Source organism: Arvicanthis niloticus, chromosome 8 (genome assembly GCF_011762505.2).
Source record: "Arvicanthis niloticus isolate mArvNil1 chromosome 8, mArvNil1.pat.X, whole genome shotgun sequence".
Taxonomy (NCBI): domain Eukaryota; kingdom Metazoa; phylum Chordata; class Mammalia; order Rodentia; family Muridae; genus Arvicanthis; species Arvicanthis niloticus.
Window position 1 is genome coordinate 14,009,391 of NC_047665.1, and position 23,148 is coordinate 14,032,538.

The 23,148-nt window shown below is 45.7% G+C and overlaps 1 protein-coding gene across 2 annotated transcripts in view; it reads right to left on the minus strand.

Annotated features, from left to right (window-relative positions):
- The window catches only part of Ippk (inositol-pentakisphosphate 2-kinase), a 40,376-nt gene that overhangs the window by 13,863 nt on the left and 3,365 nt on the right, over positions 1-23,148 (minus strand). For both annotated transcript variants that reach the window (XR_013112074.1, XM_034509633.2), the window contains exons 2-9: positions 16,155-16,202; positions 14,620-14,715; positions 13,227-13,293; positions 11,640-11,761; positions 10,424-10,513; positions 4,785-4,843; positions 3,451-3,523; positions 451-724 (exon numbers count right to left, since the gene is read on the minus strand). Coding sequence is in view for 1 of the 2 variants with exons in the window: in XM_034509633.2 (XP_034365524.1) it covers positions 451-724; positions 3,451-3,523; positions 4,785-4,843; positions 10,424-10,513; positions 11,640-11,761; positions 13,227-13,293; positions 14,620-14,715; positions 16,155-16,202 (829 nt within the window). In the remaining variant the exon portion in view is untranslated. The remainder of the gene's footprint in view (positions 1-450; positions 725-3,450; positions 3,524-4,784; positions 4,844-10,423; positions 10,514-11,639; positions 11,762-13,226; positions 13,294-14,619; positions 14,716-16,154; positions 16,203-23,148) is intronic.

Below are 23,148 nucleotides of genomic sequence, written 5' to 3' on the forward strand. Positions count from 1 at the left end.
GTGTCAAATAACAGGATGCCCATGCAATGAATGGCTATGGAAGCTAAAAGATGAAAACCTACATGTGCTGACAGACTTATGCTATTTAAGAATCTCTTACACGCAGACTGAGGAGAATGTATATCCAAAGTCAAGATGATGATCGAGAGGGAAAAAGTATAGTTGAAAGCACTAAGTCACTGCAGAAGACACCCAATATATTGCTAGAAACCATATACTCCAAGTGTGACAAGCAGCTTACAAACCAGCTCCAGATGCAAAAACAAGTGTTGACCCTCCGAGTCAGCTCAGCCTCATTCTGTGCAACTAGACCACATCCCCAAAGGTACCATGAAGCCAGGCAGGGACACAAAGGTTACTTTGTAGGTTCCACTCTGTATACCCACGGGAAGGGATAGTCTCAATGCACCTGTAGACCCCACAACCTGATTAGGGAAGGCCAGGCCCTACCTTGGTGGTGTAGGCTCCTGCTGAAAGGGCTGGCTTCACAGACTTGTGGGCCTTGGATCCCAAGCCTTAGGGAACCCACTCGGCCTTTGTCTGAGCCGCTCAGCAGCACCCTGGTGATAACATGCACCAGCTCCCGGATCACAGCTCTCGTGCAGTGAGGCCCACTGGCCAAGCCGTTGGAAGGGAAGAAGAAGGGCTTCAGGTGGTGTGCAAGCTCCTTCAAGTCAGCCACTGGGCTCCGGGCATCGCCACACCCATAAATCAGCTCTCCATTCTTTAGGCAGGGAAAAAAAAAGGACAGGGAGATAGATCACACAAGCTGATAGAAACACACGCAGGAGCCCCATGTTCTCAAGGGAGCCTAAGCAGGGTGGCTGCACAGTAGCTCCTCAGAAGAATCGCAGTTTCCATGCTATGTCACAGGCACAAATCAAAGGAGGAAAGGTCCAAAAACGTCAGGCCAGCTCCCTGAACTGACACCCGCAGACAATGATCTCACAGCATGTCTGCAAGCAAATGCTGGGCATAAACCACAGACGTCCACACACTCCCTTTACTTGAGGCCCAAGCAGTGACGGGGTTAGAACTAGGCCCACAGTCCCCAGAGCTGCTGGAAGCCTCAGAGCCAGTCCTGTGCTGAGAGGAGCGACTGGATCACGGACATGGGAACCTCCTGCTTTAAGAATGCTGATCTTCAGCAAGCCCCTACAGATGCTCCTACCTCACGGCACTCAGACTTACTCATTCCCAGAGCTCAAGCAAGGACATGCGCTGCCCACTGCTGACACGGGCTGTGATAAGAGCCTGACCCATGAACAACACCAGGAGTATTTCAAGGTTCTTTGAACCACATACCTTCATGTTTTAGACATGTGGTGGGCCTTATAGAACTACCCTGGGACCCCTGCCCTTCGTATCTTCTCCACATGGAGTCTGGTCAGTGTAAACAACAAAATATGAGCAGACACAACATCCCAGCACCCATAAGGCTCTTACCAAAGATACCACAAGGTGACCACAGAGCTGTGGCACAAGGTAGAAATAGAAATGTCTCAGAAAGTAATGACGAAGCTGACCCTCTAAGGCTCTGAGACAGTGAGTTAGTGTGAGATGCTAAGGGCTGAGGAGAGCAATAGTAGCCAAGAGGACACTGTCTGCCCTGAGAGCTATGGGAGGCCTCCTCCTCACTGGATCCTGGGATGTCTCTCTAGAGCCCCTGACTAGGTGCTATCCAAGGGACAAATAAAGCCACTGCTCACCATGCTAGGCAAGAGGAAGAGGGTGACCAAAGTGGAGCTAAGACAGTCAAATGACATCCAGGGTAGAGCCATGTGTGCCCATAGTGAAACTGGCCTCTCCTCCAGGCCCAAAACTGGCCAAGGGAGTCTTCATAGCAAGGTCTCACTCCAGCATCAAGGGTCTAGACTTGAGGGACATTGTAAATGTGAAACCCAGATCTTCTGGGCATCCAACAGAGCCACAGCCTGGGTAGAGCAGTGATTTTATAACAAGAGCTCCTGGGACTCAATGTTTTCACCACAAGTCCAGTCTCCAGCGTGGGATCACCGAGCACAACCAGGCAGCCTCTCCAAGTGGGGACTATCATAGTTTCAGGAATTGTCTGCTTTGCTGGTTTGCAGAATTTGAGGGAGAAGCAAGTGTACAGCATCAGAACCAGAGTGCCAGAGAGCTGTCAGTACTTACTGTGCTGAACTCACTGTACTGCTACCCCACTGCTTTAAAAAGCCACCACAGAGCAGCAAGATGACTCAGTGGATGAGGGTGCTTGCCACCAAGCTTGATGACTTTAGTTTAAAGCCAAGGACACACATGATGGAAGGACAGAACCAACCCTTGCAAGTTGTCCTCTGATCTACACACATACACTATGACAAATGCATGATATATGCATGACATACACACATGTGCAGCACCCTCACACACGTACACGCGCACACACACAGACACTAAAAGAGACAAATTTTTTAAATTTTTTTATTTTAAAAAACCCATTGCAGATCTCTTCCTTTAACCTGCCTCTTGGGGAAGCACTAGCTGATGTCTGGATCTTTCCTCTTGGGGAAGCACTAGCTGATGTCTGGATCTTTCCTCTTGGGGAAGCACTAGCTGATGTCTGGATCTTTCCTCTTGGGGAAGCACTAGCTGATGTCTGGATCTTTCCATTCGGACTACACAGAAACTGCAGACCAGATGCCTCAAATGTGACCTGACAGGTTCAGAAATGGGCTCAAAGTTAAAGAGACTTATCTCCAGGATTCAAATGTCAGATTCCTAATCTCTTAAAGAGTCAAAGAACTCTGGGGAGAGGGATGCCTCGACTCAGTGGTAACCTTAATTCACTCCCCAGATCATCCACTGTGGAGAGAAACCTAACTCACAAGGGCCGCCCTGTCCCACACAAGCACCACAGCAACTGCACACCCACAGCCATTTTCATTTTTATTTTTTTGAAAGAGTGATATTAATTAAAACTGTCTTCCATTCCTGAATTTGGGGAGATGGAGACAGACAAAGAAGGATGTTGATTACCCTGACCAGCCTCTAGGGCAAGGAAATTCTCAGGTAAGATCTAGTTAATACCATCCATGACACAGCAGCAAGGCAGAAGACGGAGGACCTCCAGCTCACCCGTCACTCTTCCTAGACCAAGCAAGACACAGGTTTGGAGAAGCCCATTCTCAGTCTGCTCCCTCACACAAGTCTTCATGCTGCCTCAAGCCTACTGCTCACTTGGACAATGGCAAAGAGAACTCTAGAGATATGTTCTCACAGCCACTGCCACTACCTCCTACCAAGGCTAGCCCTGCCTTGTCCCCTCCCTCTTTCAGCTCCATCTGCTCCTCCTGCATTGTCAAGGACAGAGCTCTGTCTGAGGCACACCAGCCTAGACAATTCAATGTATATGATCACAGAATCTGTGGTCAGGATCAGTGTGTTAGGTTTACTTGGAAACCAGCATGGACTAGAAACAGCCCTTACCTTAAATATCCTAAGATTATTCTGTGCCTCCTGCAGCAGACTCTTCAAGGCAAAGTGCATACGCTGTTTATTTCTGAAAGGAAAGCAGTGGCGGTGTTAAAGGGAGTAGGCTGGGCCTCGTATCCACACATCCACACATCCACACATAGAGCGCCAGACCGAGCTGGGACCTAGAGCTACCTTAGTCCAGTGACTATGGCCTGAATGCAGGATGAGAGCTTAGCCTAGGGCTCAAAGGCAGCCATGAGGACTCCTGCAGAGGCAGGGGACCAGAAAGCCATGGCACATCAATCACTCAAAGTCCATGTAGCTCTCGCCCTTCTTGATCCTCAGCTGCAGCTCCTTCCAAAAGCTGCAGCAGGCACTCAAGCACCGTGATCCCTGTGACAGATCTCTGGAAAGTTCAGGAAGCCTAAAAGAGGTAGGAACATGGGACCTCTCACCCTCCCTCCATCTCAGAGAGCTGTGGGACTGTCCCCCCCTCTTCAACTCTGCCCTGCTGTCTCCTCCTCTCTGCCACTCAGGCTCCAGATCTTACCTCACCCAGACACCTCCATCAGTGTCCATGAACACAGCCCCCTTCTCACTCCCACATGAAATCTACAGGGCTCCCAGGGATGCAAACCCAACTCAGGCAAGGATCCCAAACCATGTCCTGAGGTCACACTGGGGACAACACATCCGCACAGTCACCACAGCCAGCTCTGAAAAGGCTGCATTATGATCATCTCAAGGACAGCTCCTGACTCAGGTCTGACAAGTCAAATTGTTAACAATACTCTGTATTATTGTTTGCTTCAAAACATGCAGCCTTGGGCGCACAGGTGAACCACTCATGACTCTCCCTTAATACAATGGCAACACGATTTGGTTCTCACAGGAAAAATGACAACGTTCTGTTTTCTGGAATGAGCGAAGAGCCCCATCTCCACCTCACAGAACACCTCCACTTCCCACTTCACCGGTCCCCACATTTACCACCTCACAAAACCTCCATAAATATTTCCAACATTATGCCACCTTACAGAACATACCCCACTGTTGACATGTCAGACATTCACTTCCACCAGCTTACAGAATAGACCTGACTTCCCCCACAGTACAAACGACTCCATCCTCTTGACCTCACCTCACAGCCCCCCAGGGTCCTCCCTCATAGAAGATCCCAAGCCTACTATCCTCACTTCACAGAACATGCCTCTAACCCCATCCCTCTTCTCACATACACACACCAACACCTCCTCAGGAAATAACTCTCAAAACCCTCACCTCAAAGGTGTTCCCTTAGCAGGCACCACCCACCCTCAAAACAACAAATGAGAGAGGACTCTTACCCTGAGTAGAGGTCAAGGGGACAGTATTTACTGATTTTCTTCCACTTTCCAGTCGCTACCTGGCAAAACACCAATGTGACGGTATCAAATACTTTGTCTGTGACTACAAGTAACTCAAAAGAAAATTAAAAAATCAAAAGCAGCATAACTCATGATGGGCTGCAGCCTTGGCCTGGAAAAGGTCCCAGGTATACAACCCTAAGTAGGAAGGAGCCAACTTGACCCTTCACCCTAGGAAACTCCAGTTAACTCTTAGCCTCAGTCACTGCCAGTTCAGCCGTCCTGTGAGCAGAAGAAAACAGCAGGCACTTGAAGATTTGGCAATGAGAATGGCAAGTCTCTAAGCTACTAACAGCCAGGGAAAGGACACGGCACATGCAGTCTTGTGCTGCCAGTAGAATCTTTTGTTGTAACCACCAAAATGTAAAATGTATACAACCCCCAAATGAGAAAGCCTAAAGGAATCTAAAATAACTACACAGAGCAAAGAGGCATCAGGGATGGGGACATGGCTTTTGCTGCAGATATTAAGACATTTACAAGAAGAAAGGACATTCACTCACTCAGTAGGGCCCACATATAATGAAGGGATGAATGAGTGTATGAATGCAGCCACTCCAAAAGATGGACTGACAACCATCAGTATTTATTCAACTGGCAGAACACATATGTGATGTCATGTTTGCTTTAAAAGTATACTTATATATCAAATACATTTTGAGAAAAACACACAACACAAACCCTCAAAGATCACTGTAAGGGGGAAGCACTGGGTAGAACAGGTACAAACAACACCAAAGAGGTGCCACCACCAGCACCTGTGTTACCGTAGTAACATGTTTGGAAAGATAACCAAACTGACAGCACGAATCACGCTAGAAGGAAATCCAACTACCAGTTATGAACAGATATTATTTCATAATTTTAAAAATATATACTTCTTAATCCTATCATATAAGTTTTTATATGTAAAAACTAGCAAAAACTTCCCAGACTCATAAATCTTGAGACCTCAGAAAGTGTCTCAAGTTCTTTAAGAATACAGGGAACATATAATTTAAAACACACACACAGCTAAAGAAGTGAACAGAGGGCTGGAGAGATGACACAGTGGTTAAGAGTATTGACTGCTCTTCCAGAGGTCCTGAGTTCAATTCCCAGCAACCTCATGGTGGCTCAGAACCATCTGTAATGAGATCAGAAACCCTCTGCTGGTGTGTCTGAAGACAGCTACATATAGATACTCATATAGATAAAATAAATAATTCTTTAAAAAACAAGAAGTAGACAGAAGGTTTGTTGGCTAGGAGCACTAGCTACTCTTGCAGAGAATCCAGACTCTTGTCCCAGCACGTACATGGCTGTTTACAAATGTTACTCCAGTCCCAAGGATTCTGACAGCTTCTTTATGGCCTTTGTGGGCACCAGGAATGGAGTACATCACACATGCAAGAAACTCTCATTCACATAAATATAAAAATCCACCTTATAAAAAGAAAGAAAATCAGCTAACTCTAAATAAGAATAGTGACCTTGATGTGTTTTTTGTTTTGTTTTTTATATCACTGTGTAACCCTAGCTGGTCTAGAACTCTGTAAACCAGGCTTGCCTCGAACTTGCAGAAATCTGCCTACCTCTACCTCCCGATGCTAGAATTAAAGGTGTGTACCACCATGCCAAGTTTCTTTCTGACACTTTAAATGTCCTATTCTTACCCTCTGTCCTAGTTAGGGTTTCTACTGCTATGATAAAACATCATGACCAAAACTGACTTAAGGAAGAATGGGCTTATTTCATCTTACACGACCATATCTGTCATTGAGGGAAGTAAGGAAAAGAACTCAAGAAGGGCAGAAACCCAGAGGGAAGAACTGAAGCAAAAGCCATGGAGAGCTGCTTATGGGCTTGTTCCCCACGGTTTGCTCAGCCTGCTTATACAACCCAGGACCACTCATCCAGAGGTGACACTGTTCCTTGTAGGATACTGCTCCCTATGGAATGGGCCTCCCATATTGATCATTAATCAAGAAAATGTCCCACGGGCTAATCTAATAGACACTTTCGCAACTGAGTTTCTCTCTTCTCAAATGACTCTAGCTTAGGTCAAGTTGACATAAAACTAGCCAACTTACTATCTGTAGCCCCAAGGGAAACAAACATGAAACCATTACACACACAGCAACCTAGCAGCCTCCATGGAGAACACAGAACAGGGCAGGCACATGCACAGCCTCAGCCCCGGAACTGTCATTACCCACCTTGCCTGACTCTCAGTTCCAAGAAGGCTGTCCTTGCATGGATGTCTTTACTGACCTGATTGAGAGCTCATACACTGCCAGAGGTCTTTTTGGGGATATTTGTCAAAAAAAAAAAAAAAAAAAGAAAAGAAAAAAATCTGGAGGCTACCATTTAACTTCATGGCTTCCTTACACAGTGGGTAACAGTTAGGGCAAGCAAGTATGTAACCTAAAACTCAAAAAGAAAGAGCTGAGTAATGAGGATGTACAGAGGTTCTGAAAAGCTCGAACACATTCCTGAATTTTTGTGTATGGTGTTAAGTGTCCAATTTTATTCTTTTTGCATATAGATAGGTATCTGGTTTTCTCGGTTCCTGTGACTGGCCTTTTCTCTAAGCATTGGTCCTGGCACCCTTGTTGAAGATGGTTGGCATGTAGGAGAGGGGCTCCTCTCTGTCCCTTTTTTAATTGGTATATTTGTCTTCATGCCAGTGCCACACTACTTTGATTACTGTGTTTTATTTTTTTTAATTAAAGATTTATTTTTATGTGCATTGGTGTTCTGCACGGCTGCCCAATCCTCTGGAACAGTATTTACAGATAGTTGTGAGCTTAGTCTAGAAAACCATGAACAGACTTTGGAAAGACCAGAGGAGGCCCTAAGCTCTCACCTGAGCTTACCTGAGAGAGGTTCCAGGAAGAAAAAGGAAAAACAAAGCTTAAGAACCCCGCTGAGGACTAAGTGGGCTTGTGCTCACACACACTCAGGCACTCACTGACTGAGCACAGACTGAGAGACACACTGGCATGGAAAATGTCAATCCTAGCAAGCTAATCAAGTAAAGAGTTCAGGAACTGTGTGTGAGCAAGAACAGAGACTTCATGGGGCTGGCAAGATGGCTCAGAGGAGGAAAGTTTTTGCAGCGCAAGCCTTGGAAGACTAGGTGCCAGTCCCAGAACTCACAGTGTAAGGAGGGAACTAACTCCCAAACACTGCCCACTGACCTCCACATATGTGCCTTAACATGTATGCACCCAAATAATAATAAAATTTTAAAAAAATATATAGCCATTACAGAATAAGCAGAGAAGTCACTAAACAAACAGTAACAGCCAGGCATGTTTGTGTGACCATGGTGCCAGGACTGAGAGGCAGACAAGAAGAGAAAGTTTGCAGTCAGTCTGGGACACATGAGACCCTATCTCAAAAAACAGTTAAATAGGCTAGCAAGATGGTTCAGTGGGTAAACCTGAGTTCAATCTCAGAACACAAGCAAAAAAAAAAACTATATGTGATTCTAGCACTTCTGCGACAAGATGGGAGGCAGAAACAAGAGTCCCTCCCAGAAGCTTGCAACCCAGCTTGACTAGACTAAGCATCTGGCAGAAACAAGAGCAAACCTGGTCTCAGCAAGGCAGAGAAGTGACTCCTGAAAGTAGTCCTTTGGCTTCCTCACTCATTAGGTTTGCACAATGCACACATACACACGTATGTAAATAATACATTAATTAATAATGGTAACAATTAAAAGGAGTTGGAGATAGGATAAGAGGATGGATGACCAGTATATGTTATATCGAAGAACAAATTTTAAAAACCTTTTACCTTCTGAAAAAAAAAAAAAAAACTGTTATGGAATGGGTGTTTTGCCTGTATGTGGGTCTGCACACCTCATACACATATCCACAGATACAAACATAACATCGTTTAATAAATATTTTAATAACTAAATAAATGTATAGTTGAAAAACAACTAAAATGAAGACTAACTACAAAGGTCAGTATTTCTGTTGAGTAAACAAAGGAGATAAGCCTTAACTGTTAGAATAAATTCCAGGACACCCACATCTACACACAGCAGGACTGTTAATAAATTCCAGGACACCCACAACTACACACAGCAGGACTGTCAAAGCCAAGGACAAGAACTGGGTGTAGTGCACGCTTTTACACTCCGAGGAGGTGGAGATCCTCCTCAGCTACTTATGAATTCAAAGCTAACACAGGCTACATTAGACCCTGTCTTTAAAAAGCAAGAGAAGGTAAGGGAGAAGGATAAAGGAGAGGGAGAGAGAGGGAGGAAAGAGGGAGAGAAAAAGAAGAAATCTTGTAACACTGAATCAATAGTAAAAAAATCTTCCAACACAAAAAACTAAAGTAATTGGGGCTGGAGAGATGGCTCAGAGGCTGCTCTTCCAGATGACCCGAGTTCAGTTCCCAACACCCACATGGAAGCTCACAACTATCTATATACTGTTCCAGAGGATTGGGCAGCCGTGCAGAACACCAATGCACATAAAAATAAATCTTTAATTAAAAAAAAATAAAACACAGTAATCAAAGTAGTGTGGCACTGGCATGAAGACAAATATACCAATTAAAAAAGGGACAGAGAGGAGCCCCTCTCCTACATGCCAACCATCTTCAACAAGGGTGCCAGGACCAATGCTTAGAGAAAAGGCCAGTCACAGGAACCGAGAAAACCAGATACCTATCTATATGCAAAAAGAATAAAATTGGACACTTAACACCATACACAAAAATTAAATGAAAATAGCTAAGATCTGAAATTACAAATGAAACCTCCAGAAGAAACTGAGAAGGCTCCCACCCCTGGATTCAGCAGTGACTGCTTGGCTAAAACATCAAGACACAAACAAGAAAAAGAAATTAACTGAACGTAATTAAACATGTTTATGCAAAAATGGCACTCCCACAAAGAAAAACAAGAGAAGCACCTACAAATCACTTCTAAGGCATCGACAAGCCGAGCACTGCAACTCAGCCATAACGTAAGTGAGAAAGAGTGTCAGGAAAATAAAAGCTGCAGAAAAGTGGATGGAAATGAAAACCCTGTGAGGCTCCAGCTCAGAGAGCCGACAGCCCAGCTCTGTCACACACAGAGGCTCTCTAGGCTCTCCCTCTGTGTCTGATGTAGGGATATGTTTAAAGGCCAGAGAACTAGAGCAAAGCCATGAAGTGGGAGGTGGAAAATGGGAGATAGGAGGGTGGGTGGGCTTCAAGGGAGAAGGGGGTAGGGAGGTCTAGGGTTTAGCTCAGGTGGTAGGTGCTTGCCTCGAATGCATGAAACCTGGCCCTTAGTGGCCAGCACTACATAAACAGTTTGATCCACAGATGTCTCATATGGTAGAATGAAAGAACCAACCACAAGTTGTCCTCTGACCTCCTCACACACACATACCCACTTGTATACACACATCCACAAATAAATTATAATAAAAAAGATTAAAACTCTTAAAATAATAAAAGTCAATATGAGCTGCTTATGGAATGAAAAGAGGATTCTCAGCAATTCCTTTTCACCTTCTGAAAACTCCAAGTGGCTTCCCCTCAGGCCCAGATGCCCTGCTCTGCCCTCCTGCACTAGACTCGAATCTCACCTTGAGGTGCTGGTGCATGCAGTATCGGCACACCTTGTGCTTCATCTCATGGGTAACATCATTTGAGAAAGGAATAAACCCACATTTTGGCTGTAAGAGAAAAAATGTTTAGGAAGGAATCACATACTTCTCAACACACACACACACACTATGAGATAGAGAAGAACAACTATCAGATAGAAATATCCCCAGAAATTGTGTTTTCCGCTTTCTACATCACTGTATGTACCTCTCTGCCTCCAGGGGACAGCCCTTTCTCTCACTGAGAGGACTGTTGGAGCTCTGCCCAGCTTACAGGAGTGTAACACAGAGCAGCTTTGTACTCTCACTGGCAGACTGGAGGGAGTGGAGATGGGTCCAGGGCTCTCAGCTCTAAGAAGCACAACCATTGTTCCCACTGCCATTAACGTATGGCCTGCAGAGCACCCGCCCATCTGATAGTTGCTAGGTTTCCAGAACGTCAGGGATCCCAGCTGCCTTCTAAAATCTGCAAGCTGTCAGCACACACTACCTGAGCTTAGCGTTCTGGACAATGAATGTGGCTGGAGAGACAGAACGTCCAGCCCTCAAGGATCATAAGACCCAAGCACTTGGGCCAAGGGATGCCTCGGGGTCATCACCTTTCAGAAGAAAGGAAGAGAAGTTTAATGGTCCTGTGGGGTTTGGGGGCCGGGCTGGGGGTGGGGTGGCTTCTAGGGCAATTGGTCAACTACTGAACATAGGCAGCTGAAGTAAGGGAGTCTTGGTCTAAGATCTAGAACTCTGGGCCAGTTCACAGGGAATTCTGTAGGGCACACAGGTGTCTGTGCCCCTGAGAAAGCCCTCCTGCATAAGAAGCAGTCTCTAGTCAGAAGATTACCTAGGATTGGATCTTCAATGCGGGAAGCAGCAACCACGTGGCCAAGGCTGAGGTTCTGAGATACATCCTGTACAGAAGGGCACCCAACATGCTTCTTTCTGGTTCTCCTAACCAAAGTTTTCCCAGCCCAGGTGTATGGGTTGGCGTTCCCATTGTTAACACCCAGGAAGGAACCTAATGTAGGACCTAGGAGCTGTGAAAGGGACTGAAGCACACAGGACACTCAGGCAAGCTGTGGGTAGCTGGGCTCCAGAGAAAGGCTGAACACATACTCAAAGCAGGGCCAGGGAGACTCACTGCCTGAGAGCAACCTTTCCCTTTACCTGTAGTGCCACCCCACCAAGAATGAAAACTCACCTTAATCTCTACACACAGAATAGGCCGGTGCTCTGCAAAGTGGAAGGTCTGAAGTCTGGTTAAATTGGGAAGGCACATAGCATAACCACTGAGTGTGTCCAGGTCCTTGTCACAACGGGACTCTGGAAGACAAAGCAAGAATTACACCTGAGAGTCAAGATAAGAGATAGCCAGCCCTATAATCCTAGAACTGGGGGTGGGGGGAGACACGACAAGATAGCCTCAGGCAGGCAATAGTTGGAAGTGGGAAGGCTAGGACATATAATCAGGCTACATGCTGACATCACTACAAGATGAAAAGCTGAGTGAATCAGTGGGAGGTCAGCCTTGTCAAGTTCTAAACCTTGACTCTAAGGCTTAGAAAGCTTCCTGGAGGTATATGCCATCACATACAGTCACTGTAGGAGGGATATCTCAACCCTCCTAAACCCGTAACTCTTCAATTGGCAGACTTCATCTTTACCTCCCACTGCATAAATCCTAACCACATAACTTAGATCTAAGGTCCTTTTTAGCCAATCTTTAAACCTGAACATGATCTTGGGGAACTTTAAAATGTGTAATATATATCAGAAGTGAGAAGAGTCTTGGAAATGATGGCCAATTCCACCACTCTCTTTGCCCAGAACAGGGAAAAGAAATGTACTCCAGCCCCTTCCTTTCTTCCTTCCTTTCGACTCTTGAGTCTTTGTGTTCCCACATCACCTCAGCATGTTCTGCTAGAAGCATGCTCTTGGCTCCGGGGTAACAGCTTCCCTTCCAAACAGCAAACTTATTCCCACAGGCATTATAAAGGGTAACAGAGTTCTTGTAACTATGAATTATCACACTTTTTTTCTCCTGAGAAAAAACTCCGTGTAGCCCTGGCTGTCCTAAACTCACTCTGAAGACCAGGATGACCTTGAACTCAGAGATCTGCATGCCTCTGCCACCCCACTGATTTATCAAGTCACCACTGCCCATCATGAGAACTGGGATTATGAAATGAAATGGAGGTGCTGAGCAGCCGTGGATGAGCAGAGCCCTGAAACGGGCCTCTGTCTGTCTTTGTGGACTTGAACACCAGAGCCCAGGGCTGCCCTGCATTCTCCACCTCTCCTGCTTCTGCCCCAGACAGACCTCAGAGTCCTATTTCATTTTCTGAATCAAATCAGAAAGAATTTTAATGTGGAGAATTCTATAGCATTATTGCCTAGTAGTGTTGATAATGAGACATTTTCACAACCAACACATGGACATTACATGCTTGATCATAAAGAAAAAAAGCTTTAATCTGGTTCTTGCCATCAAAGCCACCAGCAAGCACAAGAAAAGAGACCATAGGGGTGGGGACAAAGCCTCTGGCCATAACATTGTTACAAAATGCCAGTACCTAACCTGGGTTGAACACTTCAAAGACTTTTAAAATTGCAAACAAGCCAACCATAGTGGTGCATGCCTTTAATCACTACACTTGGGAAACAGAAGCAGGCAGGTATCTGGACATGCAAGACCAGCTGGTCTACACATCAAGTTCCAAGCCAGCCAGGGACACATAGACCCGTCCAAAAATAAATAAATAATACAAACAGAGTTTTACACCCTTACCTGGTCTTTCACACTGTATCTTTAAACACAGTTGTTTCACAAACTCTAAAGGCAGCTGAACAACTTCCTGAAAGAAAACACACATAACATACAGATTTCACAACGTCCTGAAGACTGGTAATGCTCCAGAACTATGCATAGTCACAGTTAAAATGGTGAATTTCACAGTATGTTTTATAGTAAAATACAATAGTTTTAAAAATTCTGTATGCCAGTTTGGCAGTAAGAGCTGGTCTATTATTTTCAGAACACGTAGAGGTTACACAGAAGCAAGAACACTTCAGTGCACTAAAATCAGCTGGCTCTCCTTAGAGCCAGCCAGGACCCACGACACCAGTGACCAGCCATGCCACCAGCATCTCTTGTCACAGCCCCTCCTGGTCCTGCAGTGTCTACAGACATAGAACAAGGGCTGCAAGAAATCCAGCCAGATGGCCAGCAAGCTGCACCCCCTGAGCCACAGCTCAAGCTCTAACAACACTGGGCACACATGCCTGGTGCTCCCACTCCCTCAGCTGTTTATCTGCAACTTTCTATGCAAAGGAAATCTGCATCAATTTAAACCATATTCCTCACTGTCATCCCTGCCCTATGGTCTCAATGTGACAGAATTGAGTCTTCAGAAAAAGTTCCTACGTGACAAAGGAAGCCTGCCTAGGACAAAAATGCTGGGATTTTGCCTCAGGAAGACCCAGCTCCCCTTAGCCATCTAGTCTTGACCAAAGACTCCCACTCAGCCTAGCATTCCAGGGATGGAAGATATAGTTCCCAGCAGACAGTACCTCTGACAATCTTTCTCCAAGAAGACATGGGTAGGTACCAACACTATTCAATGGATATATGCTGTGTGAAAAGTGAAAGAATGCTCCTGAGAGGTCACACTTGACCTCCCAACATCCCCAACCCTAGACACCGTGAGAGACAGACTACAAAGTCAGCAGCCAAGGAAAGGTAAAATGGAGAAGTTCAAAGTCCCAAACTCAGAAGACAAGTCAGATCAGACAGGCAAGCCAAGGGACATCCCTTATCTAGTCCCTCCCCGACACAGGCAAGCTACAAGGACAGTTAAATCCCCAACAGAAGCAATGTTAAGGGCTTCCAAAGCCTTCCTTCTATGGCCCTCAGTGAGTATCATCCATAGGCCTCCTCCATGAGAAGCCTCCAGGAATGGTCCCACATTGATTCTTAAACCACAGGAACATGGGGCAAAGCTACCCTTCAGGTTCAAGGATAGCATATGAGGTTCTCACTGGAGAACTTTACTACTCAGGCACCACATGGCACAGCAGGTGAGGAAAGCCTAACGATTCTCACTGCACAAGAGTTATCACTGAGATGTCAGAACTGAACACAAAACTGGATGTCAACTGAGATCAAAATAAACAGCACTTACCCCACAATGAACATAGTTCTCTCCCAAAAAGTCTTTCATGACATTTTTGCCAAAGTCTACTATGTTCTGCAGATGCTGAAGTATCTCTTCTGAGGTCTGGAAGAGACAAGCACAGGACAGCTTCATGATAGACCTCCAGGCAGGGCTCCTAGTAGCCCCCCACTCCCAGAAGCCTAGCTCAGGACAGACTAAGCTGTCATCCCATGTACCTCACAAACCTCTGGAGAACTCACCACCCATACCCAGAAATGTTCTACATAGTCAAAGTGTGTGCAGATATCCCACAGCTCTTACAATTGGATCTTGTCAGAATTTAGCCTGACAGAAATTCCCAGAAGACACCCAGTAGCCCTGTACAGCTATGTCATAGCTTCTGACTTAAAAAAAAAAAAAATCTTGAGAAGAGAAGGATGAGTACATGAATACATGAATCCCCACCAGGAAGACACTGCCCAGGAAGGCCTGATAGGGCATCCACTGAGGTGGGGGGCATGTACACTGCAGCCACCACACAAGAACAAGCAAGGACAAAGAAGATGAAGCACCCAAGATTCATCTGACAGAAAGAAGTCACCTTGGGTCATTTCTCTTCAGCAGCTGAGGTGGACCCATAGGATGCCTGGGCCCCACCCTATCCCCTCTGCCTGCTCAACCCAGCTTTGACTCTCAGACTCCTGCCCAGTTAAGGCAACATTCCTGCTGGATCCTGGGAAACAAGGCCCAAGGGCCCCATCACCTCTACCACCAATGTTCCATAGCTGCCTCTGCTCTTAGATACTCGACACACTGTCTCTCAGATGATATAATGACCTCCTCAAAGAATTCCACCTTGCCCCACTATAAGGCCCTTGCCCTCAAAAGCCAGATCGTCCTCATATGGCTTTCAGGCAGCTGGCCACGTACAAAAAGCAGGACAGGCCAACTGTCTCAGCCTCCCTCACACTGTGTGCTGGAACCACAGGAGCCTCCAATCCTCAGTAACTACCTGAGATTTACCAGAAAGCAACAATACCTCAACTTGGGTAAACAGGGTGGAAGTAAGTCTTCATGGAGGGTCCACAGGCTGTGCCTGGATGACTTAACCTCTGTTCTACCAGATATTGTCCACTGTGATTTTAGCGTAACAGATTATCTACCCAGTGTGACACACTGTATTTTTTTACACACAATTCCGCTGAGGCAACTAAGGAACTCATCAAGTTGAAACCTGGCCCTGGGATCCCAAGCCAGGCAAACAGACCTACCATAGAGTGACATACAGTGACACAGAGGACCCTAGGTCTCACACATCAGGAATGAGGACCCACTGCATCCCACATTGAATGAGTACATCATACTTAAATTTCTACAATTAACATTAATATTTATGCACTGGAAGGCTTAGGACATAGGATAAACCCTAGAGATAGAGCATTTCCCTATCCTGGACAAAGCACCATTTTCAATCTCTAGCACCACAAAGCACACATATGCACCCCTGGAAAACATCCAGCTCTTCTTAAAGGATGTAACAATAGCCAGCCCACCAACCTTACCTTCTTCTTATTTGGAGGAAACTTCAGAAAACGTAGGACTACACAGCGCTGTTGGAAAAATAAAACAAAGTGTGATCAATACTGGCCTAACACTCAGGCATAAGGGTCAGCAGTTGTGGAGAAAGGGCCAGGGCAGCATGGAAGAGACCCAGTCGGGATCACTTTCAGAAAGCTTGCACCACAAGGCAGCCAGCAAAATCTGTAGCCTTTAACCCAGCCCACTCATTCCTCGATATTTATCTTAAGGAAATAGGGAAGCTCAAAGAAGTCATTATCCAGGGGCTGGTGAGATGGTTCAGAGGTTAAGAGCACTGGCTGTTCTTCAAGGAGACCTGGAGTTGAGTCCCAGCACCCACATGGCAGTACTAGTTATGCAAATGGAGTACAAGCAAGCTGGCACAACACCATGGGACAGGAGACACACTGGGGTAATATATGCTCAGGTATAAGTGCAGGGGCTCTAAAAGGCCACAAGAACACAGTGAATTCCCAACAGCTGGAGCACAGGCAGCTGTGAGCTGCCCATGTTGAGTGAGTGCTAGCAAGTGAACTCAGGTGCTCTGGAAAAGCAAGCATACACGATCTTAATCTATGAACCACTCCTCCAACCCTCCTAGTTTGTTTTGTTTTTAAACAGGCTCTCACTATACAGCCTGGGCTGACTTCAAATTCATCATCTTCCTATTCCGACCTCCCAAGCACTGGGATCATAGTTGTGTGCCACCAAACCCAACTCATTTTACATTCACTAAATCACAGTTTCTAGCAAGATCTTGTTCCCAAAAAAAGGGACAGAATCTCTTTTAAGCACAAATTGTTAAGTGAAGCATGCATAGGATCTCTTTGGACGACGAGCTCTCAAAGGGCATTATGACAAGTTCAATAGCATTTCCAGATTCAACAACAACAGTTTTGGGGTTTCTTTTTCTTTTCTTTTTTAGCAATCTCACTTCAGAACACAGTATGTAACCCAGGCTGCCCTCATGGTATTCTTGTCTCAGCCTCCGAAAGCTGAGAATTGAGTTCCCAGCCAGCCTGAACTGCATAGCAAGAACCTATTTCAAATACATGCAAGCAAACACACACACACATACACACACACACACACACACACACACACACACACCAAGCTGGGTGTGCTGACAGATGTGTGTAATCCCAGCAGTAGGAAGGCTGAGGCAAGGACTTCCACGACCTCCAAGCTGACCCAGGTTACATGTAGAAACCCTGTCTCAAAAATGGCTTTTAAAAGTGGGGCTGGGACCAGGCAGTGGTGGTGCACACTCCTTTAATCCCAGCACTTGGGAGGCAGAGGCAGGCGCATTTCTGAGTTCAAGGCCCACCTGGTCTACAGAGTGAGTTCCAGGACAACCAGGGCTACATAGAGAAACCCTGTCTCCAAAAAACAAAAACAAAAACAAAAGTGGGGCTGGAAGGATAACTCAGAGTTTAAGAGTGTATATTGCTTTTGCAAAGGACCATGATTCCATTTTCAGAACCCAAATGACAGCTTATCTATAATTACATCCATCAACCATCTGTACCTACAATTCCAGGGGATCTAACATACTCCTCAAGCTTCTGAGGTCTTGTACATGGTACAAAGAGATATACACAGGCAAAACACGCACACATAAAAATAAATAAATAAATAAATCTCTTTCAAATTTTTTTGTAAAAACAGTATGGAGGAATATATAAGCAGCAGCAAAAGCCCAATGCACACTATTCCTCTTATGCTGAGTGGGACCCTCCCAGACCCAAGGCCTTCCTGTTTAAATATTTATTAATTTAAATAATTATTAAATTAAAATGTAATTTCATTTTTCTCCCTTTCTTCCTTCCAATCCCTCTTATATACCCTGCCCCACCTGGCTCAATATTATGACTTCAACAATTTAAAGATTTAAGGGCCCAGGCCTTGCTGTATTGTCCAGGTTGGCCTTGTACTCCTAGGTTCAAGTGATCCTCTGCCTGAGCCCTCCAAGTATCTGGGACTATATGAGAACTATGCATGCACCACCAAGCTCGGCCTCTCCAACCCCTCTTTCTGAGTTCCCATTCCCAGCTGGTGCCATACATCAGATGCACTACTAATCAACTGCACTGCTGAATGCTAATCCTGACCTTTGGAGCTGAGAACCAAGGCATACAGGCTTCAACTGCTCCCTTCCCATGTTCAAGCAGGCATCATCAACTAATCTTGGGAATCACAGGGCTAATGATCACGTTAATGGACCTATAACATCATCTAAATTTAAAAGAAGAAGAGGAAGAGGAGGAGGAAGATCATCATCTGCAGACAAGCTAACTGTAAACAACTTCTAAACTGGGTGGGTGGTGCGTGCCTTAAGCCCAGTACTCTATAGGAGGTAGAGGCAGGTGGCTCCTGAGTAGAAAACCAGCCTGCTCTACACACAAGTGAGTCCCAGGACAGCCTGGGAACTCTGTGTAGAAAAACAAAGGGGGAAAAAAAAATTTGACTTTCTCCTCAGCTGGGCACAATAGTGCTACTCTGCTCAAGGGCCTGCCTGATTATTCCCTCAGACAATTAAGACAATGTATATCAGTGACAGAAATAAGTGTGTTTCCCAGAGAAAGCCTGGCCATGCCTGAACATCAACACAGGACACTCTGATGCCCTTATCAGTGAGGACAGAGCTCTGCTGTCCTGGCCTACAAGCAGAGGAAATCTCACTCTGTCCCACATGGGGAGCCTCAACCCTCAGGGTAAGCTTGTTCTCTTGGAGCTATACTGCAGCCAGAGGAAAGCAGTGTCTCTCTCCACCTCCCAGGGAACTAAGAAGCTGCACACAGAATTCAGTAGCCAAGCAGGCAGGCCCAGGAAGGGTGGTGCTAGGCAAATCTTATGAGCCATTCTTTCTATCACAGGAACTCCCTGCTGTATCCTCAGAGAAACCAGCTGGGAAGCCCTGTGCACAGAAATGCCAACAATAGGAACTCACTGAACCCACACCTGGCAGTATCTTACGATTAATATGAATTCAGATTTCCAAAGTACCTGGCACTGTGTTCTTGATAAACACAAGACAGCTGGCCTATTTACAAATGGAAACTAAACATTTCCTTTGCATTACTAATACACACACACACACACACACACACACACACACACTACTATTACCATCAATACAAGCTAATTCAAAAGCAAGCCTTCTAAGGGAAAAATGTTAATAGCTAGGCAAGGTGGCTCACACGTACAATCCCAGTAGCTGGAGGCTGAGACACAAGGATGGCAAGTTTTAGGCCAGCCTGGCCCACAAAGTAAGGTCTACTCCAACCTAGACTACAAAGAAACCTGTCTTTGAAACAAAAACATACAAAAGCCAGATGTGGTGTATGCCATTAATGAAGAGAGAGGCTGATCTCTGTGAGTCTGCAGGTAGGCTGGTATACACAGAGAGGTCTAGGCCAGTCGGAGCTACATATGAGATGCGGGGGGCTGTGGGGGTCCTGGGAACAAAAACCTGTTGGCTCCTCGACACATAAAAAAGCATCACTATCGCCGGGCGGTGGTGGCGCATGCCTTTAATCCCAGCACTTGGGAGGCAGAGGCAGGAGGATCTCTGAGTTCAAAGCCAGACTGGTCTACAGAGTGAGTTCCAGGACAGCCAAGGCTACACAGAGAAATCCTGTCTCAGAAAAAAAAAAAAAAAAAAAAAAAAAAAAAAAAAAAAAAAAAGCATCACTATCCCCCGGCACTTCTTAACACCAACTACTACAGAGCACCCCAGAATGAATACTCCCAGACTACAGTCCCTCCACCACCTCTCCCTTTGAGGTGGACCACATGAATCCTAAGGTATAAAATGTAAAAAGTTAGGCCTGAAGGGAAGCCCCAACATTTTCTGGCTCTTAAGGTCACGGTCATGTGCAATGGCACAGAGCTCTGAGGCAGGCCCACACCCCAGGCATCTCCACATCACATTTCCAGGTGTCTAGCTCCATGTGGCTGCTGAGTTGTTAATTAAGGGGTTACAGGTGCTGGCTAGTCCCAGGCAAACAGTCTAGACAAACTGTGTGGGGGTCTAGGCAGCAAAGCCCACAGTAACTCACTGGTTCTCCATTACTGGACCATCCCCACACAAGATGTCCTCAGCCATCACATCCACGCACAGCAGCTCGGCCTCTATCACCCACAAAAGTCTCCTCCCCTTCCCCTCAGGTAGCTCAAACCATGACCAACTAGGAAAAACCTAATTTGATGCAGTGATGGATCCATTTCAAGAGAAACTATTTTCTCCACCTACGCATTCATCATCCACAAATTGTCGTCAGCCCTCAACCACTCCTCCCCCAGGAGGACTGTCATCAGCTTTAAAGGTCAGTGTCAGCACTGAGACACACTCAGCTCTCGGAGCCAACCAGCCAGTTCCATTCAGCCCTCATAAAGGGCCTACCCTGATCCAGGGGTAGGTATGGGAAGTGAAGAGTGACTATCAAGGAGTGCCCAGTGACAGTATAAAACAAGTGAAAACCCTGCCCCCAATCAGCTCCCATTAGCAAAGACAAGCAGAAGAGGTACCATTGGGCAGAGCAGGCTAAAACAGACGGCTGCAGAGGATTTCCCACCAACAGCAAAGGCATGGAACTAGAAAAGGACTGAAAGCAAGAACATCAAAGTGTTTGGAAGACATTTTCTAAGTGGGGAGCTACCAGCTGATTTCCACTTTCTTCTATTGTTTTTTTTGTTTTTTTTTTTTTTTTTGGTTTTGGTTTTTCGAGACAGGGTTTCTCTGTGTAGCCCTGGCTGTCCTGGAACTCACTCTGTAGACCAGGCTGGCCTCGAACTCAGAAATCTGCCTGCCTCTGCCTTCCAAGTGCTGGGATTAAAGGCGTGTGCCACCACCGCCTGGCTTCTACTGTTTTTCTAGAGGCAAAGAAGCTACAGCTGAATAACCAAATAGAAACAAAAGACCACAGAGAACTCGCCAAAAATTCAAAGGAGTGCTAGCTTTCTATCTCTATGACAAACTCTGAAAAAATAAGCTTAAGAGGGGGAAAGGTGGGGCTGGAAAGACAGCACTAGCTACTCTTCCAAAGAACCAGGTTTCAATTCCCAGCACACACACGGATAACAAACAATGTCTGTAACTCTAGTTCCAGGGGATCGGAGGCCCTCTTCTAGTCTCTGCTGGCATTGTACACATGATAAAAAGACATATGCAGGAGAAATATCATACAAATAAAAATAAAGACACTAGAAAAAATAAAAGAAACAAAGATTCAAGGCTTCAGGTTTCCAACCTTGGCTGCTTAATCCACTGCTCTGAACCTATGGGAAGGCAGAGCATCAAAGCTGTTCCCTAACTTCAGCCGGAAGAGAAAGCAAGAGTTAAAGAAGACTGGGGCTCCAACACAACCCTCAAAGCTAAGGATCCAATGACCTAACTTCCTTCAAAGGCACTGTCAGCTGGAGACCAAGACTTCAACATGGCCTTTGGAGGTCAGTTAAGATCCAAAGCATAACTGGGATGGAGGGTACAATGAAAGCCCTTCAGTGAAGTTAAGCTATCCTATAGGATACTCTCAGGGTAGAAAGAATCACTCACTGAATCAGATGTCCCAGGAGCCATGTCCTTTGACAAGTTAGTGAGGAAATATCCCAGAAAAGAGCCCATGAAAGAAGATCATATCACTGTCAAGGGAGGAAATACAAAAGAACATCACCCCTCAGGATGTGGCCTCAGATACCAGAAACAACACTCTACCCAGCCTGTCCCTACTGTGAGAATGATGCCCAGATGGGAGCTCTGGTATATACAAGATGTGTCTCCTGAACCCAACTTCCATACAGACTCTCAACCTATAAGGAAAACATCTACGGTGCTAGTTAACAGAGACAAGAGATGACAAGCCACTGATGTTTGTGACACAGCCAAATATATGTCCTCAGGACCTGAGAAGCAGGCTGCCAAGGCTGAGGTGTTCACAACAGCACAGTTTAGCCTCAATGACAACTAATAGCCTCAGAGAGAACAAGGCAGATCAGCAGCAGTAAAACAGACACCTTGTCCAACCTCCTTCCTAACCTTCTATAGCTCTAGCTCAACCTCCCAGCCATCCTCCCAGGGTGAAGAAGACACAAGTGTGAAACCATGGGAGGAGGTCACAAAGTGAAGACTGTATCACATATGGATGTCATCTTTACAGCCCAAGGGGAGCTATGGAGACAGTCCACACCAGCTCAGTGACCCCCTAATGTGTAGCAACCCCACCAACATGTGAAAAGGAGTCAGGGTTCACAGAAGCCACAGGTAGAGCCAGAGAAATACAAGCAAACATCAGAGGCCCTTGAACTACCTACTCAGACTGTGTTGATGGATGGAACAGCACAGCAAAGCCTTGCTCTCTAGACACACAAAAGCCTCCTGCATTACTGCTCTCAGAAGAAAGAAATGTACTGAGAGCTGAAATCTGACTGAATTTTGACCAAGTAGGAAAGAGTCAGGGAGGGAGAAAGGTTACCTCTGACAATGTAAACGCAGAAAGACAAAAAAAACTAAACATCCCCAAAGGGAATATGGAAATAAATTCTAACCTGGCAACACCAGGTAAGGAATCAAGAGAGAATGCGCAATGAGTCAGGATGTGACCAGACCAACCACCACGAGAGACTCAGCATCAACAATCAGTCTCAAGTGTGGAACATGCTATTTCTTTAACAGATACCAGTGACAAGAAAACATTCAAACTCTTTTAACCAGTTCTAGGTGAATATTGAAGATGGGTCCAGGGCTTGGGTATACACCACAAGGTTGGAAAAACAAAATATCAGCTATGTGCTTCCATTATCTCCACAAAGGAGAATAATTTCTTTAGCATTGACCAGATGTCTACCTAGGGATTCAAAAATAACCCTGTGATGGAAACCTTTGTAAACAATATCTTTATTATCACTTCCAATTTCCTGAAGTACAGAAATTAGATCCAAAACCATAAACTTTGAAAAACTTATTTTGTCCAAATTTCT